This window comes from Pleurodeles waltl, chromosome 6 (genome assembly GCF_031143425.1).
Source record: "Pleurodeles waltl isolate 20211129_DDA chromosome 6, aPleWal1.hap1.20221129, whole genome shotgun sequence".
Classification (NCBI taxonomy): Eukaryota; Metazoa; Chordata; class Amphibia; order Caudata; family Salamandridae; genus Pleurodeles; species Pleurodeles waltl.
In genome coordinates, this window is record NC_090445.1 from 1,712,490,541 (window position 1) to 1,712,512,999 (window position 22,459).

The 22,459-nt window shown below is 51.2% G+C and overlaps 1 protein-coding gene across 3 annotated transcripts in view; it reads left to right on the top strand.

The window, feature by feature from the left end:
• The window catches only part of LOC138301431 (saoe class I histocompatibility antigen, A alpha chain-like), a 290,409-nt gene that overhangs the window by 78,054 nt on the left and 189,896 nt on the right, over nt 1–22,459 (top strand). For all 3 annotated transcript variants that reach the window (XR_011205105.1, XM_069241923.1, XM_069241922.1), the window contains exons 2-3: nt 15,150–15,419; nt 18,124–18,396. Coding sequence is in view for 2 of the 3 variants with exons in the window: in XM_069241923.1 (XP_069098024.1) it covers nt 15,150–15,419; nt 18,124–18,396 (543 nt within the window). In the remaining variant the exon portion in view is untranslated. The remainder of the gene's footprint in view (nt 1–15,149; nt 15,420–18,123; nt 18,397–22,459) is intronic.

Below are 22,459 nucleotides of genomic sequence, written 5' to 3' on the forward strand. Positions count from 1 at the left end.
ATTGCCGACGGCTCATAATAGAGCCGGCGGCAATGTTGATGTGCAGCGGGTGCAGCAGCAAAATTCGGGCAGTGAAATGCGCGATGGGGCTGTACTTGGGGGCCCCTGCACTGCCCATGCCAAGTGCATGGGCAGTGCAGGGGTCCCCAGCGGCACCCCGAGTCCCGGCGCCACGGTCATAATTCACTGCTGATACACAGCCAGTCTGTTGGCGGTGTTACCGCCAGTGTACCGCAAGCCGCCAGGGCCGTAATGAGGCCCATAGTATTTTGTACACAGTGTGTAACCCACGCCACACATCACGCACACAGCCTTGCACTATTGTGCAAAGATGTACGTATTACACGAATTGTCCATCAACGCTAACCTAACAGATATGGCGCTGTCCTGTTCTCTACTCCCACGCAATGGAGTGCTGCACCTTTGATTGCTGCGTTGCGTTGCATGGGTTTTTAGTAAATCTAACCCATAGTCTCTAAACATAAACCCAGATATATTAATGCCTCCAAAGATTTTGCTATTAGTGAACCAAGATACAAGTAAATTAATGTTAACCCTGCAAGGGTTTTAATAACTTATGTAGCAACATTCAAAATTATCAAACATATAAAAGTAAGGTTTTTGTAGAGCACAAATCCTAAAATGAAGTTTTTTAGGTACACTCAAATGAGAGGACAAAAGAAAAGGAGGCATATTGAAGTACGGTAATTTCCTAGGATCCTACAATTTAGTCAAGAAGATAAACCATTTGATCCCAGGTACCTTGGTTCATGTTGCACAATTTAGCCACTAGATGAAGGGACCAGGGGCTTAGTTATAAGGCAAAGGGAGGTGGGGGGCAGAGGCCCCATGAAGTCTTGATTCGAGGTTTGAAAAATACATCTTCTTGAGTCAGAGTCCTAGATTTGGTGCTGGTCTTCAGTGACTCAGAAACCTCTAGAAAAGTGAATTTATCCAAAAAGCTGGCATTTTATTGCAGGATCAGCTAATAATTTATTTTCTCCACCCTAAGTATCTGATTGACATCATGATAACCCTAGTTTAAATCACACTTGAAACCCCACTTGTCACTGCCAATGACATGGTGAGTTCCTCAAAAGCGTCTCGAGATACACCGTGTCTTGCACTCACAAGGGCTGTCCTTCCAGCCATTAGTCACACAGCTCACGGTCCTCTTACATGCAGACATACACACAATGGTCATACAGCTGTCACATGGGCACGCCACTAACTCGGCACTCACATAGGTTCACCTTTCACTCAGCACTCACAATGCTAACTGTGCATTCACACGACTCACAGTCACTCAGCACTTACTTAGGAACAGCTCTCACACATCACATATTAAATTACCCAACACTCATAAACATGCACATATGTCTACAAATGAACTTACAGAATATCTGTTCTTCCCGTAGAACATGATTCCTATTTAGTTCCACCCACAACCACAGGGCGGGTGCAAGAGGGAAGAGTATTCTGAGGCTGGTGGGTAGAACGGGAAGGGTGATTGGGCCGTGGCTGAGTTCGCTGGTGTGGGGGTGAGATCATTGTCAGGATGAGCCGGGAGAGAGTGATATTGTGCTACAAGAGGGGAATGCTGGCAGGAGGTCTAAGAGTGAAGCTCTGCATCTGAGGCCATGGGCTGGTGTGAGAATTGAGTGAGGACTGCAGGCTGTGTGTGGGTATGTGTATGTATGGGGGGGTGTGTGTGGGCGGTGTGAGTGTGGGGGTGTGTATGGGTGTGCGTGTGGGTGGGTGGTGCGTGTGTGTGTCTGTGGGTGTGTGTGTGTGTGTGTGTGCATGTGCACAGGCTGCAGATCTACTTGCTGCTCCTACACTTTAGCCCTGTTGGCCTTCATACTGGCTGCTGTGAATGAAGGAGGTAGTGGGTCACCGGTGGCCAGGCCCCTTTTGCTGCTTCTGAAACCACAATGTAGACCACCATGTGTGCCCTGTTGGCCTGCATCGTGGTATCCAGAATCAGTGAACTGGTTTTAATAACACTATTAGCTTTATTGAAACTCATCGTCTTTTCACTCCTGTGCTTTATTGCATTTAGTGCGCAGAGAATCCGTCTGCAGCCTTTGTCCCCTGGACTCCACCTGAAAATGTAGTATTAAGTGTACTGCAATAACTTTACAGGGTTAGGAAGCACGCAGTGGAAAGTTGATCAGTTTGAATGCATGCCCTTAGAGGACTAGTAAGACCATGCTCAGGGGACCATGGGGCAAGCATGGGCTACTGGGTCTCATCCTTGGTGTTGAGGTGGTTTGCCTCTGAGTTCCAGGAGTATCTCCTGTTACAGCTGTGCAGACATGGTCTGGTACATCCCCTTCAACACTTGGGGCTCAGTGGTTGCCATGGAAAGTAGTGACACGCATCCCAGGGAGGTAGCGTGGGGGTTGCCAGTGATTGGTAGCCTCAGTGTTAGCCCAGTGCCCTTTGATAAATGGAGATTCTTTTGGTGGTGGGGACTGGGGGTAGGCATTGAGCCCACTTCTTGGTCACTTGGTGTTGAGCAGTATTTGGGCAGTCACGTAGACAAGGACACAGTGACATGCTAGCAGCGGTGGTGACAGCTGTAGGCACTTGCCTTGGCTTCAATGGCTTCAGTCGCAATTGTTCTTATTGCACATCAGCGAGGTTAGCTGCCAATCCACAATCCCCACTTCTAGATGGGGTGCACCCATACACTCAAGCTCCCCAGTCTCTCTGTGCAAGCTACTTTCCCCTGGGTAGACCATCAGCACCACCTTATGGCTGGATCACGAAGTTCAGAGATACAGTTCTTCCAGTTAGGTAAGACTCCAGGGAATGACCCCTCTCCCCTCAGAAGCTGGCTGTCAGTCAGAAACCAGCTCCGGGTGCACATCAGTCATCACAGTATGCCGCAAAGCATAGTGATGCTCCTCATAGCAGGGTGGTCTCTAGTCCGGAGCACCCCCAAACAGAGGCACAAATAGGCATGCACTTTCTATGCCTGGCTTGTCAACAGCCACACTGTACAATGATCATGGGGGATACAAAAGGCTGGCTCACCTAAAAAGATCCTTTTCACACCGAAACCTTCACCCCAGCCATCTTCCACACTGCAGAACTGCAGAAAGATTAATCAGTAGCTCCTCCCAGCAAAATGGCCTCAGTGAATTTCTAAAGGGTCTCGTCTTCTCTGTACCCACCTCATTGTCTAGATCTCCTCCCTGCAGCTTGAGGAATGTCACTGACACACTTCCACCATCCGGGTAAACAATCTTACCACATTCTTGTGCAGAGGAGCAGGTTAGGGGTTTCTAAAATGGAATCCGCAGGCCTCCATTTCTCCGGCACACGCGTGCACATATTGCACGCACCACAAAAGCTGTGTGGATAACACGTTTGGAATGTTAGCACAAGGATTAGCATTAGAGCATGAACAAGAACTTTACGCAAGTAAGGCTGGTTTTTCTCTGTTTCTGGGCCTTTTTTGGCGTCTGCTGGGCCGGTTTTTACTGTAGATTTCCCTCATATTAAAACAAACATTGCTTGCGGCAAATCCCTGCAGTCCTCCGTATCTTTAAAAATAATTGTACAGCGTGTTTTTACAAGTAAAAAAAGGGCCTCCTGTAAATCTGATGTTTTGTGGATACTAAACAAGTGCATATGCGCATCTCAATGTATAGTCGTTGGTCTAAATATACTTTATTTCCATGCACACATGCAGTAATAGTCACTCCGCACTGTTTATAAGGTGAGCGAGGTGGAGGTTTCATTTTGTTTCCTTTCGGAGAGGGTAGTGAGGAAAGCTGACTGGAGCCGGTACAGTTAACAAACCCCAATACCTTATGTCTGCCGTGCTTCACGGAGACCTGCCCTATGTCCTGGTGAGCTGACAGTGGCCAAGAGCACGTACCACAGGAAAGGAGATCTGAACAGGGAGAGCTGTTGAGCCACCTGTAGACCTTATGAGGGGCCTAAAGGCCACAAACAACAACCCCTCTAGAAGACTTCAGAGGAAAAAGGGTAATTCAAACACAATACCCGAAGTAGTAGTACTTTAGGGGATCTTGTTTCCTTGGCAACCCAGCAAAAGGCCTCCTCATTTCTGACCCCTGCTGATTGCACGTCACACCTGAATTGCTTCATACCCACCAGAGTCAGTTTCCCTCCTGCCTTCCCACTGCTCAACCACAGGTCCTGCAGCCCAGCTCAGATCACCAGGTAACAAAACACAAAAACAACAACAGTGAACCCCTTTAACCTCCTGACCACAGAAGACATCATCAGTGCTGCAAACACTTGTAGGCGAGCAGGATCACCAGCAGAATCACCAGCTGACCAACAGAAACATAGCTTCACTCTTGGCTTGGCAGTTGGGTCTGGGGGCCCAGAATGAGGTCTGTTATGCCTGTGTTGGTTTTTCCCACTTGTTTAGTTGGGAAATGTGAGATTTACATCCCCTGAGTCACACCAAGCTAGATCCCTGAAGACCAATGTCCTCTTACATGGACCTGTAGCCCATCCAGCTAGAACTGTAAACAACTCCTTGAGTAGAGGTATCTTCCTAAAGGAACTCGAAATGTCTTATATAAACCCTTCCTAAAACAAACATGCCTTGAAACAAGATCTTTTTTTACTTCTGGCCAATAACAAGCTTTTTTAGTCAAAAAAGATAGAAAGTTCTGCTTTAAGACAAATCTGCATTGGAGTACTAGCAGGCTTATTACTTGAACTCTTCCTTGTCTTTGATACTATTCATCCTCCCAATCTTCTACAGATAGTTCTAAACAAACAGGGGCAAACTGAAGCAGATTGCATCTTTTCTATCAGACAGATGATTGTCTAACTTTATCCCTTCAAGTCAGCTTCTTTCAATTCACAACTAATGTACCTAACAGTTCCACTTCCTCTATAGCACTTGCCTTCGCTCTCCACCGGACCTAACCTCCTTCAACTTCAGCTATCACTGTGACGCAAGTAATACACAAACAGCATATAAGTATGAAAACCCATCTGACTTTGACTCACACTTAAATGGACAATGGCTCAAGTGGTCAAATAAAGGAAGATCTCTAATCACAGGAAAATAAACATGTAATGAATCGAAATAGACATATGCAACAAATGGATCAAACACCACAAGATAATCTCAGCAACCTGACCCACCACCAAACAACTCAGCCAAGTGAGAAACCGGAATAACCACAGACTCCAATCTTTCAATCATATTCAGATGGGTGTGGCCACTGTGTTTGAACTGCACAGTTTGTCACTTCTTTCCCTCATATTGGCAATGAAGATATCTCTGCCCGCATTGCTTGAAATGTATGACCTGCACCACTTGCTGGAAGTGTTAGCCCCCACCGAAGTTTGGGTCTAGTTGCACCACTGATCTCCATACAGAAAAGGTGGAGACCCCTGCTCTAATGTATCATCTTCTCTTTCTGCTTCAAGTGCATGCTCTCTCTGTCGGCGCGGACCAGTCCTTCGATCAAATCCACCAGTAAGTCCTTCGATCGAAGCTACCAGTCCTTCGATCCAGTACTACCAGTCCTTCGATCGAGTACTACCAGACCTTCGATCGAGGATACCTGTCCTTTGATCGAGGATACCCACCCTTCAATCGAATACTACCAGACCTTCGATCGAGTACTACCAGACCTTCGATCGAGGATACCTGTCCTTTGATTGAGGCTACTCATCCTTCGATCGAGGATACCTGTCCTTTGATGGAGTGCTATGAGTCCTCCGATCGAGTGCCATGAGTCCTTCGGTTGAGTACTACCAGTCCTTCGATCGAGTCCACCAGCCCTCCGATCGAGTCCACCAGTCCACCGATCGAGTCCACCAGTCCTTCGATCAAGTACTACCAGCCCTTCGATCGAGTACTACCAGCCCTTCGATCGAGTACTACCATTCCTTCGATCGAGTCCACCAGACCTTCGATCGAGGCCACGAGTCGCCGTACTAGATTCCCTCTACTGTGCTTGAGCTGCTCCCAAAAATTGTCTAAAGACACCAACTTAATTTAAATCCTGCAATTTCCAGTCGTTCACATTTAGAGTGTTTTGAAATATACAGTTTTACATTCTGCTTATTTATGTTTTTGTGTATTCCAGCCTCTTTAATCTAATAACATTGTGTAATGTCCAAAACATTTGTGGACCCCCAGTAGGGGTCGCAGGCCCTAGGTTAAGAATGTCTGCATTAGATTGTATCACTGCTTTGAGTGACATTTATTGGAAGTGATAGTTTATAAACATAAAACGTTCATGATCCGCACCTCCCCCACCGCGCTGATAATAATGTCAGAAGTGAACCAAGAGGGAAGTCAGTTGTCACCTGCCCCTAAATAGTTAATATACATTGAACAATGTTATAGTCAAGTAAACCATGTACGAGAGGAGTTTGTACCAGGCACGTCCCGAGCTGATGTAGTTCATGGCGCCCTCAGATGTGCTGATCATGGGAAGAAGACACTGCAACTGCACTGGGATCACACAAGGCAGTGAAGCACAGGAGCAAACACTGAGCCCTGATTTCCTTGTTATACATTGTGCAGTTCAGCCACTGGATGGGTATTGGTTTTTCTCAACTGTTTTACACCAGAGGTGAGTTCTTTTTGGAGATAAATCAGTTCAGTGTGTTAAATAAACACTTCTATTGTACTTGAAATGCAGTGGAGACACGAAGACTTTCTCTAAAAACTCCCAAGTTATGTTAACTTGGCCCCTGGGGGTTCCCCTACTGTGGAGCCCTTTGTAGGTTTGGCCCTCCAGGAGAGCTTCAGCTGTCTTGCCAGACTTGTTTTAAAATAAAAATCATACAACAGATAATAAACTTACACACAGGGGTTTAATCAGCAGTCTTCATCCATTGGTCTGTGAAGTTGTCATTCATACCTTGCTTCCGCCCATCACAGCACACAGCAGGGGGGCATGGGTCTGCCCATTTCAGCCATTTGCTGCCATCGATATGAGTGACAGCGTTTAGTTTGTGCAAAGTGTGCACATCCGCCATCAAAATAGTCCCCTTCAGTGCCACAGGAAGTGGGCTAATGTGTCCTTTAAAAAAAACACGAACATTTGAGCCAGTTAGCAGACTTAGGCCCTCATTACAACCTCAGCGGTCTTTCCTAAAGACCGCCAAGGCTGTGGGCGCCAGAATACCACCATTGCTGGTGGTGTGTCAGGCTCCCTATTACGACTTTTCCACCAGGGTTATAATAAGGGCCTTAATCAGCAATGGTACATGTAGGATAACAGGAGTAGCTTTTGTAAAGGTTTTGTGGACCAAAAACCACTCTCCTGACAGTGCAGGCGTGTCTCACTGACTTCCTGTGTGACCTGCAGCAGCTCCGGGCCGCCTCAGTACCCTCCTTTATAGCTGAGTCAAAAGCCTCCGCTCTGTACTGGATGTGCGGCTGTACCGACCCTGCCTTACTGGCCGCCCTCCATTATAGATCAGTCAGTTTTGTTGAAGACTCTTCCCAACAGATATTGTTACAGTCTCCCTGATCTTTGTCTTCATTTTCCTTGATGTCGTGCAGATGTAGCGTAACCTACAGGGGCGTTCCATCATGTAAATCATGTTACTTGAATTACAATTGTATTGGTTCTCTGCTCCCAAGGGGTATGTAGACCTAGGTCTAGCGGTTTGATGCGTTTTGTCATAAGATACCGACTATTGCCCACAATGGAAATGGCCCGCGACACTGGAACTGGAAGAGGCTCCAGGGCCCAATGACCTCGAAAGGAAGTAATGCTTGGTCTGGACCAAAATATCCCTGAGTCTGGTGGCTGCAGAGTTCCGAATAGTCTGCAGCTTTCTGGTGAGTTTGTGTTGATGCTGGCATTGAGAGTGTTCCTGTAGTCCCGCTCGTTTGTGACCAGTGTGTATGTGACGGTGTTCCAGATGCTGATAGGGAGTCATTTGAAAACCTTTCTTAGTATCTTCAGAGTATGCAAGCATGAGGCAGTGACTGCGTTGACTTGGGTGGTCATATCGAGATTGCTGTCAATGACGATCCCTAGGGGATCCCCTTGGTATGGGTGGTGGGTGTTGGTCCTAGGTCTCTTCGCCACCTGATGAAGTCTTGATCTGGGTACTGGGTGTCTTTTCCGTGAGGGAGAGGGTAAGTTGTGTGTCATCGGCTTAGGAGAGGTCAATGATGTTTTGATAGTGGATGATGCTGACAAGAGGGCTCATGTATGCGATAAAGAGGGCCAGGCTCTGAAGATCCCCGTGGAAGTCCATAGATGAGGTGCCAGGCTGACTGACTGGGATCTTCCAGTCAGGAAGGAGCGGATCCATCGACATGCATGTCCTTGGATTCTGATGTCGTGTAAGCGTTGGTTGAGGATAGGGTGGGAGACTGTCAAATGCTGCGGAGAGGTCCAGGAGGATGAGGGTCACCGTGTCTCCTCTGTCCAGAGTCATGCGGATGTCATCCATGGCAGCGATGAGGGCAGTTTCCATTCTGTGGTTGGGTCTGAAACCAGACTGAGTGGTGTCGAGGAGATGGTGCTCATTCACGTATTCAGTGAGGTGTCTGTTGATGACTTTCTCTAAGCGCTTGGCAGGCAAATGGAGCTTGGACATCGTTCTGTAGTTGGCAACCGTTGAAGGGTCCACAGGGGGTTTCTTTATCAATGGGAGGAAAGTTCTGCATTTTCCAAACATCTGGGAAGGTCGCAGAAGAGATGGAGGCACTCAGATTGGGTGTGAGCATTGCACTGATGGCCTGCTGTCCTCTGGAGTAGGCGTGGTGGGGCCTGGGGTCCGATGGGGCTCCAGAGTGGATGGACTTCATTGTGGTGGCGGTATCTGCTGGGGTAATGATGGACCATGTGTTTAGCATTGGTTCTTTGGATAAGATCAGGAGACATTTGGCAAGGTCTACTGGTTCCATTTGTGGGTTGCATTGCTTTAAAAGGTGGTGATTTTGTTGCTGAAGAATTGAAGAAGTTGTTGCAGAGGCCCTGCGAGATGGTGATCGAGATGGAGACGGCCCCCGAAGAGGTGAAATTCTTCACTATGGCAAAGACTTCTTTGTGTCTGTAGGTGTTGGCATCAATATGGTCTGGCAGGGGGGCGCCTTTGGTGATTTTGTGGTATTGTCTTGAGATGGATTTGAACATGCTTCTGTGTCCTCTGCCCCAGTAATTGTTTTGTTTTTCTTTTTTTTTAATTATTATTTTTGTATGCATTTTTAAAAAAATGTATTATCCTTTAAAAAAAAAAAAAACGTGCCAGCTCAGGCCCCTTGGGACTTAAAGGGCCTGAGGTTCCAAACACGTGAGGCTCGGGCCCCTCGGGTTAGAGGGTGTCTAGTGCGAGGTCCACGGCCTCCATCACCAACTTAACAGGCAGGGTCTCAGGGACCGAAGGGCTTGAGCCTGTGATCCCTGAGAGCCGGCCGTGTTAGGCTAATGCCAGGGTCGTCGCACCACATGCAGCCGGTGACCCCCCAGCCCTTAACTTTGCAGGCTTGCTCTCAGGGGCTGTAGGCTATGAGCTTACAGTCCCTGAGAGCAGGCAATGTTAGGTTATAACGGGGGTCGTTGCAGCGCATGTGACGCTGCGACCCCCGCCATTACATAACAGGCATGTTCTCAGGGGCCTCAGGGTTTGAGCCTCTGACCCCCCCTGAGAGCAGGCAATGTTAGGTTAATAACGGGCGTCGAAGCGCCGCATGCGGCGCTGAGACCCATTATTAACTGAACAAGCATGGTCTCAGTGGGGGCCGCAGGTTCAAGCCCTGTGGCCCCCAGTGTAACATAAATTTTTGGCACTCCCGCCTAACCACACAACAAAGTATGCCCCCCATCTCGCCATAGCCCCATCACAGACATTCATTTTGTTTTAGAGCGCATATAAAGGCTGGCTTTACCTAGCATTTCACCAGTCTGCATAAAATATTATTCTGTTCTTTGCAGTAGGAATATTAACCTTCCGTGCTACTTTATGGAGAGTAAAAACTAGCGCTCACTAGTAGGCACATTAATTATAAGTGGTATATTGACATTTTTATTGTTTCCTAAAGGCTGCATGCACTAGGAACTTTTCAACATGTGTTTTTAAATCGCAAACCTTTCCATTTAGCACCACTATACAGGGCTGCCTGCGGTGTGACCAGAACACCAGACACCCATAGGCTAAGGGATGCAAGGGTTTGCTATGGGCACCCCAAACACATTTTATCATACTTAAAATACAGTTTGCGTACCACATAAATAGAATATCATAATAATGATAATAAATACATTTTAGAAGAAAAAAAGGCTGTAACAGGGTCAGCGCAACCCTGTTCCGCAATGAAAGCCCGGGACCCGTAGAACGGTGCCCCGGGGGTGCCTTCAAACACCCAGAAGTGTAGTTGAGGGATGACAACCCGGATATCTGGGTTAAAAGGGCAGAACACGAGGAAGATGGTGCGTTCCCGGGAGCAGAGAAGAGGAAAGCTGACGATGGGACGGAGAGCGGGAGCGGGACACAGGACAGGGACGGATTAGAAGCATTGCAGTCTACGACGCTACCTCGGAAGGCACCACCGCGGAGGCTCTAAGTCCTGTTACTTATAAAGTTGAATTATCCCAAAAAAAACAAAAAACATAGATTTATCACATTAATCTATTAAAAAAATGGGAAGAAGCTAATGGACTTCCTGGTCCATCGGGAACAGGGTTCCTTATCAACAATACAAAAGCCTTAGAAATCAACTTATACCCACAGCCCAGTGAATCAACAGCCCCTGTTCCCTCCATTAATTCCACACTTCTTCCAGCACAAACAAAACAGTTACAAGAGATGATATACAAACATAAACATCTCTTTTCCGCACTTCCTGGGAAAACACCATTGATTCAGTACCATATTAGAACTCAAGAGGGTAAAATAGTTTGACTACCTCCTTACAGAATTCCAGAAGCACGGAAACAATTGTTAGAATGAGAAGTCCAAAATATGTTGCACTTAGGGATCATAGAACCCTCAGTCAGCCCTTGGTGTTCCCCAGTTGTTCTGGTACCTAAACCCAATGGGTCGGTCAGGTTTTGTATTGACTTTAGACAAGTAAACAATATATCCCAGTTTGACACCTATCCCATTCCTCGAGTTGAGGAATTGTTTGAAAAACTTGGTAAAGCACAATATATGACCACGTTAGATCTCACCAAGGGTTATTGGCAGTTTCCCTTATGCCCTTCTGATAAAGAAAAAACAACGTTTTCTACTCCGTCTGGGTTGTACCATTTTACAGCCCTCCCTTTCGGGTTGCACAGGGCCCGGGCATCATTTCAGAGACTGATGGATAGACTGCTACGAGCGCATACCGACTATGCAGCCGCATATCTCGATGACATTGTGATCTTTAGTGAATCCTGGGATGACCATGTACATCACTTAGATAAGGTATTCCATACCCTAAGAGAAGCAGGACTGACTGCTAATCCTGAAAAGTGTAAAATGGCAGGCATTACTATCGCTTACCTTGGGTATCATATAGGAAACGACCAGAGCAGACCTCAGTTGAATAAAGTGGAGGCTATCTTAAGGGTACCAACCCCGAAAGAAGTACGGTCCTTTTTGGGGCTGGTGGGATATTACAGACGATTCATCCCGAACTATTCTACGTTCGCCGCCCCATTAACGGACCTCCTAAAAAAAGAAAAACGCTCCAAAGATAATGAAGCTAAGCTCCATACAACACCATAGTTATGAAATCCTCAAAAGAAGTCTAACCACTGAACCTGTATTACGCTGTCCTGATTTTGGGAAACAATTTTATTTACAAACAGATGCCTCCGACGTTGGAACGGGAGCTGTCTTATATCAAAAGGATGAACACTATAACAACCACCCCATTGTGTTCATCAGTAGGAAGCTATTATTGAGAGAACAACAATATCCGGTCATAGAAGGGGAATGTTTGGCCATCAAATGGGCTATAGAAACCCTACAATACTATCTGTTGGGTCACTCTTTTGTATTGCATACGGACCCCCCCCCCTTTACTTGGCTGTCACGTCACAAGGACACCAACCCGAGAATCTTACGATGGTTCATGGAACTCCAACCACTTGTATTCCAGGTTCAACATCTCCCGGGTCATCAGTTGGTCACTGCCGACTACCTTTTCAGACATCCTCTTGGCCAAAGTCTCGAACACCCTTGCTCAAGGGGAATTATGTGTAACAGGGTTGGCACAACCCTGTTCCACAACGATATCCTGGGACCCGTAGAACGGTGCCCAGGGGCGCCTTCAAACACCCGGAAGTGTCGTCAAGGGACGACAACCCGGATATCTGGGTTAAAAGGGCAGAACGTGAGGAAGATGGCGCATCCCAGGGAGCAGAGAAGAGGAAACACGACGAAGGGACGGGGAGTGAGAGCAGGACACCGGACAGGAACAGAGCAGAAGCATCGCAGTCTACGACATTACCTCGGAAGGCACCACCGCAGAGGGGCCAGACGGATGCCAGAGGTACGTGCCTGCCTTCTGAATCCCTCAGGATACTGGTGGTAAAAGGGTTATTTAACTAAAACAATCTCTAGGAGGAGCAGAACGGTTTCCTTACGTCGGTGCAGACACTTGGGCTCCACAAAAGACTATTGAACATTCTGGTGAATGAAAGTAAACTTTCTAGACCAAATATATTTATTTTTGCCTCGTTCTAACTTTGCAAAAGAACGTTTATTTTTCTATAATTGTCAATTGCACCTTTTTGTACTGGGCTCTATTCACACTTGCTTGGTGGTTTATCCCTGCACTCCCTACGCCTTTAGGATATATATAGAGGGAAAAGAAAAGTTCACTTACCTTTATTTTTGTTTTTTCCGTTCTTTCCCTTGGGCCCCACGATGGCTAAATACTTCTCCGAAAGATAATCCTAAAATAGAGAAGAGAAGAAGAACATTATTCAACCATAAGGAAAACCAGAGGAGAGAAGAAAAGGGGAAGAAGAGAGAAAACACACATATAGACTGAGCACATTTGACTGTATTGACAATTCATAAAGAATAAAAACACTGTATAGTGACCAACACTTGTAGTCGTCTTCCATTACCGGGTAGTAGGAACCCCTACAAAGGCCTTAAATAGTAGTATTCGAAGTAGATGGCATATATGCTCTGTGTGTGCTTGGCAAATCGAGACAGCAGCAATTTGGAATTACATTACAAAAATATACAAACAGACCATAGTTTTTACCTTCAGTATAAGCTGGTTTGCATTACCAGTTTGCGCTCTGCCCTTCATATTTTTCTCTGTGCTGGTCTTGGGAGCCCTGCTCTCCGCAAGGTTCAATTCCCCGCTCACAAAAAGAGTCCTGTGAGATGCTTATGTGTTTGGACCCCATTGAGGCTTTTTATACTTGCTGTGCCAAGCTAATTATGCATAGGTAGTGTTGAGAGGTGAGCTCAGAAATATATTATGCTTCATGGTTACACTTTCCTAATACTTCACCAGGGGGGCTACCACTTTCCACGTTGACATCTGTTAGCATGTATGGGTCACTCTGACTTACAAAAACAGAGGTTGAAGGTTCACTGTTTGACGTAAGCAGTAACAAGTCAGTCGGATAAGATACTATGCGTGGTTGGCAGCAAGTCCTCTGGAAAACTACATATCTGCCTGAAGACACCTATGGGTCATTCTGACTTGCAAAAACCTAGGCTGAAAGTTTGCTGTCTGACGTAACCAGTAACAACTGGACCAGATAAGATACTAGGGGTGGTGGTCAGCAACTCCTCTACAAACTACGTTTCGGCCTGAAGACCCCCATGTGGCCTGTTAGGCCTCACTTATTAGGCTCTGTACTTCCTCCGCTCCTCCATCTGAGGAGGCACAATTGCAGCCCAACCACCCTGCCGGCATGAACATGGCCAGACTTGTCCTCTTAGGCCATGAAGCATGCCCCACAACTGCACAGCCGCCATTTCACACAACCCTTAGACCTACACACTAGGGACAGCATCAGGGCATGTGACTAACACGGCATCACACCATGTCACAACCCACGTGACTCACCTACACCTACGTCATTGCCTACGTCATCACGGGGTGGGGCACCTGTCAAAATGTTTGATGGAAGGTATCCCCTTATACCACTGCCCCAGTTATGGGGTCCCGGAGTACTATGTTCCATCCCAGCTCTGTACATTCAGTTGTTTCACCTGCAGTCATTGAGTGAAAGGCAGTGCAGGGCACACTCGCACTTTAATCCTTGCTGGGTCGATAAGAGAGTAGTTTACCTAGGGGGCCCTCGTGGGGATTTCTTACACTTCTCCTGCTCAAACAGATGTGGGGGCTGTTGTTAGAGACATCCAGGGCCCCCACCTTCAGCGCTGATGGGGCGTGGTTACACCCTTGAATGGGCTTGGTCACACCCTTGAAGCGGCGTGGTTACACAATTGAAGGAGTGTGGTTACACCCTTGAAGGGAGCATGGTTATGTAATTAGAGGCCCTGCAGTGTCATCGCCGTGAAACCGTTTAATGCTCCAGGACAAATCCCCCCATTTCCTCCCCCTATTAGACAGCGGTTGTTTTGTGGGAGGGTGGGGGGAGTATTACCCAAAGAGGGGAGGGGGGCCTTCAGGGCAGTGAGTCCCCCCACAGCTCTCTCAGTCTGGAGCGTGAGTGTCAGCGGGGAGGGACTGTCTTACGTTGTGGGGGATATGTTTTTTGCTGTACCACAGAGACCCCTCCTTTGAGGTCCGTTCATTGGTTCTCGGTATCCCCTCCCCAATCAAGAAGCTCTCGCTCTCCCCAGGGCCCCCACTTTACTTGAGGTACGCGGTAGCGAGGGCGGGGGGATGTCAGTGTTGTGTGGGGGGGTCAGTGTTGTTTAGGGGGGTCAGTGGTGCGGGGGTGTCATTGCTGTGTGGGGGTGTCAGTGGTGTGTGGGGGGATAAATGGTGTATGGGGGTGTCAGTGTTGTGTTGGGGTCAGTGGTGTGGGGGTGTCAGTGTTGTGTGGAGGGTCAGTGGTGTGTGGGGGGGTCAGTGTTGTGTGGGGGCAATGGTATGGGGGTCAGTGCTGTGGGGGTGTCAGTGTTGTGTCGGGGTGTCAGTGCTGTGTGGGGGCTCAGTGGTGTGCAGAGTGAAGGTATTACCCGCGGGGGAGGGGTCCGCGCTCTCTTGTCTGACCCTCTCTCCTCCCCCCCCCCAGGCTCACACTCCCTCCGGTACTTTGACTCCTCTCTCTCCGGGCCTCTCCCCGGGGTCCCCCAGTACTCCTCTGTGGGGTACGTGGATGACGTCCCAATCGCCAGTTACACCAGTGAGAGCCGCAGGATGGAGCCCCGGGCCCCTTGGATGGAGGGGATCACAGCCGAGGACCCCCAGTACTGGGAGAGGAACACGGAGAGCCACAGAGGGAACGAGCAGGTGCTCAAGGCCAGTGTGAGGAACGTGATGGAGCGAGTCAACCAGACTGGGGGTGAGTGACACCGGGGGAGGGGGTGAGTGACACGGGGAGGGGGTCAACCAGACCGGGGGTGAGTGACACCGGGGGAGGGGGGGACCAGACCGGGGGTGAGTGATACCGGGGGAGGGAGGATCAGAGGGGGGTGAGTGACACCGGGGGAGGGGGGTCAACTAGACGGGGGGGTGAGTGACACCTGGGGAGGGGAGACCAGAGGGGGGTGAGTGACACCGGGGGAGGGGGGTCAACTAGACGGGGGGGTGAGTGACACCTGGGGAGGGGGGACCAGAGGGGGGGAGTGACACCGGGGGAGGGACACCAGACCGGGGGTGAGTGACACTGGGGGAGGGGGCTCAGCCAGAGGGGGGGGGGGGGGGTGACACTAGGGGAGAGATGGACCAGACCGGGGGTGAGTGACTCCAGGGGAGGAACCAGAGGGGGTGAGTGACACCGGGGGAGGGGGGACCAGACCGGGGGTGAGTGACACCGGGGGAGGGGGTCAACCAGACCGGGGGTGCGTGATACCGGGGAAGGGAGGACCAGACTGGGGGTGAGTGACACCGAGGGAGGGGGTCAGTGACACCGGGGGAGGGATCAGAGGGGGGAGTGACACCAGGGAGGGGGACCAGAGAGGGGGAGTGACACCAGGGTAGGGGTGACCAGACCGAAGGTGAGTGACACCGGGGGAGAAGGGGCAACCAGAGGGGGTGAGTGACACCAGGGAAGAAAGAAACCAGACCAGGGATGAGTGACCCCGGGGGAAGAGTGAACAGATCAGGGGTGAGCAACACCGGGGAAGAGATCAGAGGGGGAAGTGACACCAGAAGAGGGGCAACCAGACTGGGAGTGAGTGACACTGGTGGGGGCGACCAGAGTGAGGGGAGTGACACTGGGGTAGGGGGTCAACCAGACGAGACATGAGTGACACCAGGGAAGGGGCAACCAGACCGGGGGGAGGGTGAGTGACACCGGGGGGGCGGAAGACCAGACCGGGGTGAGTGACACAGGGCGAGGGGGGACCAGACCAGTGGTGAGTGACACCAGGGGAGGGGCGACCATAGGGAGGGAGTGACACCGAGGGAGGGGGTAACCAGGGGTGAGTGATACTGGGGGAGGGGTAACCAGAGGGGGTGAGTGATACCGGGGGTGAGTGACACTGGGGGAGGGGAGACCAGACCAGGGTTAAGTGACACTAAGGGAGGGGGGCAACCAGACCAGAGGTGAGTGACAGCAGGGGAGGGGCAACCAGAGGGCCGACCAGATGGGGTGAGTGACACGGGGGAGGGGCAACCAGACTGGGGGTGAGTGACACCGGGGGAGGGTAGACTAGTCCAGGGGTGAGCGAAACTGGGGGCGTGGGTCAGCCAGAGTGGGGGGGTGAGTGACACCGGGGGAGATAAGACCAGACCGGTGGTGACTGACACAGGGAGAGGAAAGACCAGACTGGGGGTGAGTGAGACAGGGCGAGGAAAGACCAGACCAGGGATGAATGACACCAGGAGAGAGAAGACCAGACCCGGGGTGAGTGACACCAGGGTAATTACAGATGAAGACTGGAAGTGAGTAATGGGGGTTTGGAAGGACACAGCTACACCCTGGTGTTTGACTGAGAATTGAACTCGACTTGGGGGAGGGAACGAAAGTAGAGGGGGTGTGAGTGGTGAGGGGGGGCAGTGTTTGGGGATGCGGGTGTCTGGGGAAAGGGGTGACAGATGCAGTCACGCAGACCATTTTGAGTCAGTATTTTTGCCTGCCCCTGGAGTTAGAGGGGGTAGTAACATGCACGCCCACCCAGGGGTCTCACTCTCCTTCATACTCTGTGCCACCCTCCACCAGATCTCACTTCAGCCCCCCACCCCGTTAGGGGGCCAGATCAATCAGAGGGGCAGGGTTGTCTATACTCTTTGCCTTGAGGTGTGGCACCCTACCCCCTCCTCAGGTCCTCATGAGTCCTGCTCTATCTCTCACCCCTCCTCTCCCCCAACACTCTCCTCAGCCCTCATTCTCCCCCCTTGCTCTCCTCAGCCCCTGTGTCCTCCCCCTCACTCCCTGTCCTCAGCCCTCCCTCCCAGGTCTCCACATGCTCCGGGTGAACAGCTCCGCCGAGGGTGGGGGCGAAGGACTCTCTTGGCCCCTGCCCCCCCCTCACTCTGCCTTCCCCCCCACTCTGTCCCTCACTCTGTCCCCTCCTCTCACCTCTGGTCTCCTGATGATTTCATCGCTCTTTGCACCCCCTCACCCCCGGCTCATCACGCTGCTCAGTGAGGCCCTCACTCTATTGTCGCTTGATAAGACCCCCCACCCCATGTTATACAGTGAGCCCCTGGAGTAGGGGGGGTTTGAGGACAGCAGGTGGGGCCTGTCCCCACTGTCTGTATGGAGGTGTTAGGCCCTCACTCTCCTCTCCCTGCACTCCCAAGCCCCTCACCCTTCTCAGCCGCTCCCTGTCCTCTCCCCCCCCCCTCCTCAGCCACTTCCCTCTCTTCCCTGTCCCCTCACTCCCTCTCCCCACCCTAAGTTCTCCACAGTGTCCAGTACATGTCCGCCTGTGAGTTCTGGGCAGATGGCCCTGTTGGTAGGTGGTGGGGGGGGTGGTTGTGGCTCCCCTCACTCTTTCCCTGGAGATGTTGGACCCTCGCTCCCCCCTCAGGCCCTCACTCTCCTCAGCCCCTCACTCTTCTCAGCCCCTCACTCTCTCCTCTATCCCTCTCCCCCTCAGGTCTCCACATGGTCCAGCTGATGTATGGCTGTGAGCTCTGGGACGATGGCTCCATCAGGGGGTTCCTACAGGACGCCTTTGACGGACACGACTTCATCAGCTTGGACAAGGACAGACTGACCTTCACGGCGGCCATGGATGCGGCCAAGATCACACAGGACCGATGGAACTCGGACAGGATCATCGCCCAGCGAGACAAGGACTACCTGGAGGGGAGATGCATCGAGTATCTGAAGAAATACCTGAAGCTGGGGCAGGAGAGGCTTCGGAGAGGTGGGTATGGGTGTTTATATAGCGCTTACTGCCCTCACCAGGCACTGCAGGTGCTCTACTCCATGGAGCGGTGGTGGGTGGCAGAGGCTGCAGAGAGGTGGGTTATGGGGATTTATATAGCACTTACTGTCCCCTCCAGGCACTGCAGGAGCTCTACTGCAGGGGGTTGGGGGGGCAGAGGCTACAGGGAGGTGGGTTATAGCTCTTTATATAGCGCCTACTGCCCCTACTGCCCCTTCCAGGCACTGCAAGTGCTGTAATGCATGGAGCTGGGGTGGGGGCAGAGGCTGCAGAGAGGTGGGTTATGGGGATTTATATAGCGCTTACTGCCCCCTCCAGGCACTGAAGCACTTGTGTGCACAGGTACTGGTAGCGCTGCGGTGGGGGCTGCGAGGGGGGGACGGGGCAGTTTTATGTGTGAGGTCCGGTCTGCACCAACTCCACCCTCTCAAGCATCTCTGGGGGGTGGGGGCGGCGGGGGCCACTGCTGTGAGCTGCGGATAAAGACTTACAATGGGGGGCTTTGTACCCCTGAAGTCCGTGCTCCTACCCCCCCCATGCTCGCACTCATTCCTTGGTTTCTATTCCTCCCTCTGATTGGTGGGGGGGTGCTCTGGGGTAGGGGAGGGGGGCAGTGGTTTAACCTGGAGCACAGTGTTTTTAGGTCCGGCCTCAGTGCACTGACTGTGCACACTGAAGGTGCTCGGACGGAGCCCGGACCAGGCACCAACTCATTCTCTTTAATGTGTGTCCTTCCGCCCTCCAGGGACAGTCGGGGTACTTCTGGGTTTTCTACCCTTTCACTTTATTCTATGTTCCGCACCAGGGCCGTCTTTAGCTCCGGGGGCTCCTGGTGCGACAGTCTTTTTTTGCCCCTACATGACCTCCTTCTCCTCGGATTCCCTCACTACCACCCTCCAGCAGTGCCCCTCATCTCTCCACAGCTCCTCTCTCTCTGAGATACATTTCATGTTTTTAAGCGCTACTACAGTTCACTGTCGGTTCTGTGATCCGCCTGGTGCAGGTCCTTTGCAGCAGGCACATTAACCCTCCGAGCTACCCCATGATGAGTCAAAACTGCCTATACACAACTTTCCAACCTTAGCATTTTTATTGTTTCCCGAAAATTGTTGCAGCATACTTTTAAACCCATGACTTATTTTAAAACACAGCCCCCCCCCCCACCCCACCAGAGTCAGCACCAGGTGCAGCTGCACTGGTCGCACCGCACTAAAGCCCTCCCTAATCATTCATTTCAGCGCTTCCATGAGGCTGCATGTGCGCCACCCATCTGCCACTCCACACTGCGCCACCCTACCCTACCCGACTCTACCCCACTCCACCCTGCCCCAATCTCCTCCACCGTACCTAATATACCTCAATCTACCCCACTCCACTCCACCCTACCCGAGTACACCCCACTCCACCCTGCCCCAATCTACTCCACCCTACCTAATGTACCCCAGTCTACCCCACTCCACCCTACCCGAGTATGCCTCACTCCACACTCCCCAATCTACTCCACCGTACCTAATATACCCCACTCCACACTACCCCAATCTACTACACCGTACCTAATATACCCCACTCTACCCCACTCAACCCTACCCGAGTACATCCCACTACACGCTACCCCAATCTACTCCACCGTACCTAATATACCCCACTCCACCCTACCCGAGTACACCCCACTCCATAATACCCCAATCTACTCCACCGTACCTAATATACCCCACTCTACCCCACTCCACCCTACCCCACACCACCCACCCTACCCCAATCTGCTCCATCGCGCAAAATATACCCCACTCTACCCTACCCGAGTACACCCCACTCCACCCTGCCCCAATCTACTCCACCCTACCTAATGTACCCCAGTCTACCCCACTCCACCCTACCCGAGTATGCCTCACTCCACACTCCCCAATCTACTCCACCGTACCTAATATACCTCACCCTACCCTACTCCACCCTACCCCAATCTGCTCCATCGTACAAAATATACCCCACTCTACCCTACCTGAGTACACCCCACTCCACACTACCCTAATCTACTCCACCCTACCTAATATACCCCACCCTACCCGAGTACACCCCACTCCACACTACCCCAGTACACCCCACTCCACACTATCCCAGTCTACTCCACCGTACCTAATATACCTCACCCTACCCCACTCCACCCTACCCCACCCCACCCACCCTATCCCAATCTGCTCCATCGTACAAAATATACCCCACTCTGCCCTAGTACACCCCACTCCACACTACCCCACTCCACCCTACCCTAATCTACTCCACTGAACCTAATATACCTCACCCTACTCCACTCCACCCTACCCCACCCCACCCACCCTATCCCAATCTGCTCCATCGTGCAAAATATACCCCACTCTACCCTACCCGAGTACACCCCACTCCACACTACCCCACTCCACCCTACCCAAATCTACTCCACCCTACCTAATGTACCCCAGTCTACCCCACTCCACCCTACCCGAGTATGCCCCACTCCACACTGCCCCAATCTACTCCACCATACCTAATATACCCCACTCCACACTACCCCAATCTACTCCACCGTACCTAATATACCCCACTCCACCCTACCCGAGTACACCCCACTCCATACTACCCCAATCTACTCCACCGTACCTAATATACCTCACTCTACCCCACTCCACCCTACACCACCCCACCCACCCTACCCCAATCTGCTCCATCGTACAAAATTTACCCCACTCTACCCTACCCGAGTACACCCCACTCCACACTACCCCACTCCACCCTACCCTAATCTACTCCACTGAACCTAATATACCCCAATCTACCCCACTCCACCCTACCCTAATCTACTCCACCCTACCTAATATACCCCACCCTACCCGAGTACACCCCACTCCACACTGCCCCAATCTACTCCACCGTCCCTAATACACCCCACGTTACCCCACTCCATCCTACCCGAGTACACCCCACTCCACACTACCCAAATCTACTCCACAGTACCTAATATACCCCAATCTACCCCACTCCACCCTACCCCACACTATTCCACTCCACACTGCCCCAATCTACTCCACCATACCTAATATACCCCACTCTACCCCACTCCATCCTACCAGAGTACACCCCACTCCACAATGCCGCAATCTACTCTACCGTACCTAATATACCCCACTATACCCCACTCCAACCTACCCAAGTACACCCCACTCCACGCTACCCCAATCTTCTCCACCGCACCTAATATACCCCACTCCACCCTACCCGAGTGCACGCCACTCCACGCTACCCCAATCTACTCCACTGTACCTAAAATACCCGAATCTACCCCACTGCACCCCACCCCACGCTCCCGCACTCCACACTACCCCAATCTACCCTACTGTACCTAATATACCCCACTCTACCCCACTCCACCCCACTCCACACTACCCCAATCTACTCCACCATACCTAATATACCCCAATCTGGCCCACTCCACCCTACCCGAGTACACCCCACTCATCCTACCCTAATCTACTCCACCGAACCTAATATACCCCAATCTACCCCACTGCATCCTACCCGAGTACACCCTACTCCACCCTGCCCCACTCCAGTCCACTGTACCTAATATACCCCACTCTACCCCACTCCACCCTACCTGAGGACACCCCACTCCACCCTACCGCACTCTACCCTACCCAATCTACCCCACCGTACCTAATATACCCCACTCCACCCTACCCGAGTACACCCCACTCCACACTTCCCCAATCTACTCTGCCGTACCTAATATACCCAAATCTACCCCACTCCACTCCACCCTACCCGAGTACACCTCACTCCACACTTCCCCAATCTACTCCACCGTACCTAATATACCTCAATCTACCCCACTCCACCCTACCCGAGTACACCCCACTCCACCCTAACCCAATCTACTCCACTGTACTAATATACCCCACTCTACCCAACTCCACTCTACCCCTCTCCACTCCACCCTACCCCATTACACCCCACTCAACCCTACCCCACTCCACTCCCTCTACCCAATCAACTCCACTGTACCTAATAT